General features: G+C 35.8%; 1 protein-coding gene across 1 annotated transcript; it reads left to right on the top strand.

Moving 5' to 3' along the window:
• The first annotated feature begins 909 nt into the window (after positions 1-909).
• On the top strand, positions 910-1485 carry LOC141673302 (uncharacterized). The gene has a single exon (XM_074480038.1). It carries the CDS (start codon positions 910-912, stop codon positions 1483-1485), a length of 576 nt encoding a protein of 191 aa, XP_074336139.1.
• The last annotated feature ends 6559 nt before the right edge of the window (positions 1486-8044 follow it).

Genomic DNA, 8044 nt, shown 5'->3' with positions numbered 1-8044 from the left:
TGTTACTTGTTTATTTTTTGTTTATAAATTATTAATAATTTATTAGGATAATACTAGAGGTAAGAAAATGAATCCAAATGATATATGTTATTTGTTACAAATAAACCCTTATTTACATTAACCTCACTGATAGCAATATTTAAAATTATCACCTCAACAATGCCAAATACCATGTCATTGGTACCAAATTTTCTTATCTAATTTGGTATGAATAGTACTAATCATTTTTTTTATTATAATCATATATGTTGCATTTAATTCCTTTTTTGAATAGGATACTTTTTCAAATATTACTTTTTATTCAATAATTATAAATATATTTTAGAGTAAAATCTTTATATTTTTCTTAGTTTATTTAAGTTAGAATATAAAATATTTATAGTAGGAAGAAGGAAAATAGGAAGATTGTGACAATCTTGTATGTAGATAATTGTGATTACAGTTATACTATTAGAAATAGAACATGCCTTATGATTATTGTTATGGTGAACACTCTTGTTTTTAAACATGGATCTACTAATATATAGAATAACATGAAGGTTTTTGGAACCTTCTACTGTGTGTATCTTCTCATCTTCAGAATACCAATGGTCCTGGTAAGCGGACTATCTCAGCTCCAATTTTGGGATTATTCTGGTTTGGTTGCTTATTATTTAAGTTACTGTTATAAGTTGTTAGATGATAAAGATGTTCGGTTTATTATCTAAACATGTTCCTGGTACTTTTATTTGTTTCTGCATTTGAATAAATTATGTACATTTCTTGTATGCACGGATTTCAGTTTAATCCCAATAGAAGTTTTACTCAGAAATCTGTACATTTTATCCTATAATCAGTTTAATCTCTACATCTGGTATGAGAGCTCTCTGTTCTTTCCTCTACTTGACTCACATCTCATTGGCATAGAAGATGGCTCAGTCGAGCAAGCACAAGCAAGGGCAGATTGGGTTGAGTTTTCCCATGCTAACAAAGACAAATTATACTGCTTGGGCAATGAAGATACGAGTATTCATGCAAGCACATAGCCGGAGGGAAACAATCGATCCTAGGGATCCAAAGGCTGCTGTGGAAGACAAGATCGACAAGCGAGCTTTGGCTATGATCTATCAGAGTATTCCAGAAGAATTGCCGCTGACGCTTGTAGAACGAAAAACCGCAAAGAATGCCTGGGAGGCAACAAAAACGGTGTCACTAGGGGCTACAAAGGTCAAACAAGCAAAGGCTCAAACACTTAAATCTGAATTTGAATCTATAAATATGAAGGACACAGATCAACTAGATGATTTTTGCATGAAATTAAATGGCCTGGTTGCGAGAATCAGGGCACTTGGAAAGACTATTGGAGAAGAATACGTTCTGAAAAAAATGCTAAGGGCGGTGCCTGCAAAATTTCTGAAAATAGCGTCAGCTATCGAACAATTTGGAAACATTGAAACTATGTCAGTTGAAGAAGTAATAGGCTCGCTAAAAGCTCATGAGGAATGACTATCTAGTCAAGGTGAATGCAAAGAAGAACAACAACTCCTGTTGACCGAGGAGGAATGGTCACGACGTGAGAACAACACTAGAAAGCTCCTGCTTACACCCGAGGAATGGTTGTGAAGGCCAAACAGAGGTGGGTCTCAGGTTGGAAATAACCACTGTGACAGAGATAATCAGGATGGTCGAAGACGAATTGGCAGAGGCAAAATAAAATATTTCAACTGTGGAGCCTATGGTCATTTTTCCGTTGAATGCAGAAAACCAAGGAGGGACAAAATACAATGTGGAGAAGCCAATCTAACACAAACATATGACGAAGAACCTGCACTCCTAATGGCCATGAGTAATGAAGGTGCAAACGATATGATTCTCTTGTATGTAGGTGCAGGCTTGAACACAAAAACTTTGGAGGAGGATCTCTGATATCTGGATAATGGGGAAAGTAACCATATGACTGGGTGCCGTTAAAAATTTCAAACTCTCGATAAAAAAAAATGAAGAGAAAGGTTAAATTTGGGGACGGATCTCTGGTACAAATCGAGGGTAAGGGCACAATAAGAATTGTTTGCAAGAATGGGGAGACACGAGCACTACAGGATGTGTATTATATACCCACACTGAAAAGCAATATTATTAGTCTGGGCCCGCTTTCTGAAGAAGGAAATCGAGTGGTATTGAATGGAGAAAACTTGTGGTTCTATGATAGTTGTGGGAGGCTGGTTATGCACGTAAAATGCTCTCCAAATCGTCTCTACAAAATATGCATTGAAGATAACAAGGAAGTTTGCTTACATACAAAGGAGGAAGAAAAGGTATGGTTCTGGCATGCACGCCTAGGCCACGTCAATTTGAATGCAATGCGGCTGATGTCTAGGATTCAAATGGCACATGGTCTTCCATCGATAAATTAACCAAAAGAGCTTTGTAATGGGTGCATTATGTCAAAACAATCACGTAAGACTTCCTACTCAATCTCATTTTACTTTTAAGCATGCATTAGAATTAATACATGGGGGTCTTTTTGGGCCTATTTCACCTTCTACTCCTGCTGGCAATAGATAATTCATGCTATTAGTAGATGATTACACTCGTATGATGTGGATTTACATGCTTAAATCTAAAAGTGAGGCATTAAATTATTTTAAGAAGTTCAAGTTACTGGTCGAGAACAACTCTGTAAAACAAAGCATTCAGGTGTTCTTTACTGATCGTGGGGGGGAGTTTTACTCCAAAGAATTTGATGACTTTTCTGAACAAGAAGGCATTTTGAGGCATTATACTGTGCCCTACAAAACACAGCACAGCAAAATGGTGTAGTAGAGCTCCCTAATCGTACCGTGGCAGCAATGACTAGAAGCTTGCTCAAGGAAAGGGGGGCTCCTGCACAAGTCTGGGGTGAGGCTGCAAGACATGTCGTATACATCTTAAACAGGCTCCCAACTCGAGCATTCTCACATATAACTCCGTATCAGGCATGGTGTCATCACAAACTATCTTTTGAATCTCTGAAATTTTTTGGTTGCATCTCTTATATGAAAATTCCAGTCGTGTTCACTCACAAACTCGATGATAGAAGTAAAATGTTAATTCACTTTGGACGAGAATGAGGAACCAAGGTATATCGATTGTATGACCTACATTCCGGAAAAATTCATGTAAGTAGAGACGTTATTTTTAACGAAGAAAAAGGTTGGAACTGGGATAAAGGTGCAAATCAAACCGCTGATAGGTGCACTAAAATCAACGCTTCCCAAGTTCAAATTGATTTTGACATTGATGCACCAAAAATATATGAGCAACACGCACCAGTAAATTCCAAGTCTTTTAGTGAAGGTTCTAACTCTGAAAGTGCTTCCTCACCAGACACACCATTCATACCAAGGTCTGTTTCTTCATCTGACGTTACAGGAGACTTGAGTTCTAGTGGTTCCAGCACTGATAGTGAACCAAGACATATGAGAGAACTCTCAGACATTTTTTGAGTTACTGAGGAAGTTAAAATCGAGGATGAATTGGTGCTATCAAATGTAGATGCACCAATAAATTTTGAACAAGCTGTCAAAACTCAGGCTTGGAGGGATGCGATGAATACATAAATTACTACTATAGAAAAGAACGAGACATGAAAACTTACAGATTTTCCAAAGGGCCATAAAGCAATCGACTTGAACTGGGTGTTCAAGTTGAAAAAGGATCAAAATGGAGAGGTAATCAAACATAAGGCTCATTTGGTGGCTAAGGGCTACGTGCAGCGCCATGGTATTAATTATGATGAGGTTTTCACCCCGGTCAAAATATTAGAGATGGTTCGCTTACTTTTGGCATTGGCAGCCAAGAACGAATGGGAAGTACATCACATTGACGTCAAGTCCGCTTTCCTAAATGGTGTTCTTTCGGAAGACGTCTATGTTTCTCAACCTAAAGGCTATGTGAAGAAGGGGAAATAACAAAAAGTTTATAGATTATTCAAGGCCCTATACGGGGTACGATAAGCACCCCAAGCTTGGTACTTATAGTTAAACAAGTGTTAGTTGAAGCTTGGTTTCATGAAATGTCCCTATGAACTTGCTGTGTACACACGAAAGGAAGGGTCCGAAATCTTGATTATGGGCATCTATATTGATGATCTAATTATTACTGGCACCACTATTTCTAACTTTGTCAAATTCAAGGGGGAGATGAGTTATGAATTTGACATGGCTGAACTTGGAAGATTGTCATATTACTTGGGCTTGGAGGTCAAACAAGGCAATGGTTATATCAAACTTAAACAGACTGCATATGCGGCAAAGGTGCTTCAAAATGCAGGCATGAGTGATTGCAGGGCTGTGACGTATCCTATGGACTTCACCCTGCAGATCGATGCTGATTCAGATAGTGAACTGATAAATTTAACTAATTACAAGAACTTGGTTGGAGGGCTAAATTACTTGGTTTACACTCATCCTGACATAACATATGCTGTGGGAATAGTCAGTCGCTATATGGAAAAACCCACTATAATGCATCTGAATGCCATAAAGAGAATATATCAGTATGTCAAAGGTACTCTACACTACGGTTTGGTATACACAAAGGGACATGGCAACTATATTCTTTTAGGATTCTCTGATTGTGACTTGACTGGGTGTGTGGAGGATAGATAGAGCACGAGTGGGATGGCATTTTATCTTGATGAAAGCTTAATTTTTTGGGTGTCACAGAGGCAGCGTTGTGTGGCTTTTTCATCGTGTGAAGCTGAATTTATGGCTGCCATAACTGTTGCATGTCAGGACATATGGTTACAGCGAGATCTTGTTCAGTTCTCAAATATCAAACCAGGTCCTGTTGTTATATATATCGATAATAGGTCAGTAATTGATCCAGCAAAGGATCTAGTTTTCCATGGACGTAGTAAGCATATTGACGTGCAATACCATTTTATTCGAGAATGTGTTGAGCAAGGTCTGATCGTAATTAAACAGATCAATACAAGTGAGCAGCGCGCTGATATCCTAACTAAGGCTTTGTCTGTAGCTAAATTTTAGAAAATGAGAAGCTTGCTTGGAGTGAAGAATTTAGAACATGTTTATACTAAGGGGGAGCATATTGGGTTTATTATCTAAACATGTTCCTGGTACTTTTATTTGTTTCTACATTTGAATAAATTATGTATGTTGTAGAGTCAGACTTGGTCTAAAGTACTTGCAAGTTTGTAGGAGATAGTGTAGGACGTGTACCTGGGTTTTAGGTAGTAGTTGGTTAGTCAGACTCTTTTATATTTTCTTGTATGCACTGATTTCAGTTTAATCCCAATAGAAGTTTTACTCAGAAATCGCTACATTTTGTCCTATAATCGGTTTAGTCTCTACAACGGACAACTTTGAGGGCTTTGAATGACAAGAACCGTTCAAGCCGCCAAAAGGTTGCTGGCTAAGTCGAAAGGTTGCTGGATAAGTCGAAAGGTTGCTGGTTACATGGAGGCCGAGTTCCATGTACCAAAAACACCCCTTCATGAATTCGAGTTAACTCCCAATCTTATACAGATGAAGAGTTTTGGACAACTCATTTTAGCCAGACATTCATATACATGGTGGAGGATCTTAAGAAAGACTACAAAAAAAGGGGAAGTAAGATATCAAATAGTGTTGAAGAAGGCAAACTTGGTGATGAGGAAATCATCCAACTCCCCCAGAAATTCAGAGTTATTGAAAAGGAACTTAGTGACGCAGAATTGAAGAAGGAGAATAGGGAGAAGGCCTTATCAACATTACCATCTGACCAAGTTATGATTGCCGAGAAGATTTGCATAGAGCTATGGTAAATGCAAATTCATGTATTTTTGTGTGATTTGTTATTTAAAGTATCATGTGTTCCCCACTCTTAAGTAGAAACCATAAATCAGATAAATAAATAATACTCATTATATACATTATCAAACTGAACAAGATATCATGTTACCATTATTTTCCCATTCACTACAGAAAACAAGGCAAAAAATGACTAGACTATATCGCTCATTTTTAGTACCGACCAAATAAGGTTGATTTTAATTAAATAAGACCGCAAAAATAGTAGTTTTTCTGAAGCTAGTCATTTAAAAAAAGCGTCGTATTTAGCAAAATATGACCTTCTAAATATGATGATATAAATATGACACACTTAATAGGACAGCTCTATTTCGATGCAGTCATATTTAGTATATATGAAATTTGAATTTTTAACAAAAAAATTGATTTTTTCACTCATAATAATAAACATGACTGTCTTTGGTCATAAATCAAATATGACTGAGTTTTATTGTAATTTAAATACGACCATTTTTCATTGGTACGTAAATATAATCGATGGCTGTTTGACGTATAAAAATGACAGATTTCGGTTGAAATGTATTTACAACTGTTCTTGGTTGTAACTTTCAGTTTTGTTATATAAATATGACTCTATTTCATTAAAAATGATGAATACAGGTTTTTTTTTATATTTAATATGACCCTATTTTGTTGAAAACTAAGGGCACCCGGTTTATGTTTAATATAAAAATTACGAAATTTTGTTGGAAAGAAGCGCAGTTATTTTTTGTGTAATCTAATTACGGCCAAATTTATTGTTATTTATGGTGCATATTAAATTCGACAGGCTTAATTGATTGTTTTGAGCTTATTAATTTTACTCGATTATATTATTTTAATATAACTCGAAATTAAAAAAATTGATAGTTTCTTGCAATAAAAGTCTCCTAACATTGCAACCAAAATATGCAAATATAAATTAACTACATTGCATAATAAGTCAGGAAATACATACACCTGTCACGAAATAGTTATCCTAATGTCACAAAAATGGCAAACATGATACTGATTGTTAAAATAGTTAAACACTACCAAAAGATTTCTAAATAGGCAAAAGATAGCTCAAAGTTCACAAAATAACAATCAAAATCTTTATAACACCAAAAGCAGTTCATAACTGACTAGGATTAAACAACGGGAAAGAGGTCTCGACCAAGGTCGATGTCTTCACCTTATTCAGCGTTGGTGTTGTCGTCCATCGTAATCACAGTCTGAGGAGCCTCCCGCAAAAAAATCAATCAGCTAGAAGAAAGTTCAATTATCATAAAAGAAAGTTAGATAATCCTCATATTGATTTAGATATCAAGAACAAATCTTTATAGTCAAGATTGAAAATGGGCAAAAATCTAATAAAACAGTACTGAAATCAAAACAGTACATTCAAAAAAAAATTCTAAATAAACAAAGTAGTACTTGCATTCTTGAAAGTACAAGAAACTTATTTGAAATTTTCTAACTGAAATTTAGTTTTGTTGATCTCAATGGTCATAAAATCTTGATACGAAAAGCAAATATATTGCAAAAATAAATAATGATGACACACATAATTTCTCCCCAACCTAAATCTAAACTAATCTATCATTATAAACATACGAACATATCATGGTAGCCTTATCTCACCCAAAACAAACAAGCATATTCACTATTTAAAAATAATTGCACACTAAATTACCAAAGTCAGCTAGAAGTGTCACACTTGGACACATGTATATCAAAACTTCTGTTATTTGTACTCAACAATTTATGAAACTACATATAAGTGTCCAAGTGCTCATACTGAGTGTCTAAGTGTAAATGTATAGATGCATTAAATGATTTTAAAATATTAAAAAAATTACCTTTAAGATAATCTTATCATATAATGGCCAAGCGCAATAGCAGCTGTACACATATAAAGGCTATTCCTTGAATGCTGACTTAGGTCTAGAAAAGTAGCAGAGGCTAGCTTGTAAATTTCCTCGTCCAGAAAAAAATTTATAACTTCCCGTGCGGGTAAAAAAAGACCATTTATTGAACTTCTGCCACGACCTTTGGCATCTTCAAGAAGATCTCAATAGGAACATCTACTCATTCCGTCAAGTCCTTCTTTTTCCTTATCTTGATTAGCTTCTTTGCATGGGGAACAATTTCAAAATCCCTTTCCTCGGGGCCCTTGCTTCAATGAGCACGAATAGATCATTCCTTTGTTAAAGTTGCATTTGCGTGGGGGCGGTAATACCGGTTACTCAGCA

Source organism: Apium graveolens, chromosome 7, assembly GCF_009905375.1.
Source record: "Apium graveolens cultivar Ventura chromosome 7, ASM990537v1, whole genome shotgun sequence".
NCBI lineage: Eukaryota > Viridiplantae > Streptophyta > Magnoliopsida > Apiales > Apiaceae > Apium > Apium graveolens.
Note: the sequence above shows the minus strand (reverse complement) of the source record. Positions and strands in the feature narration are given on the sequence as shown.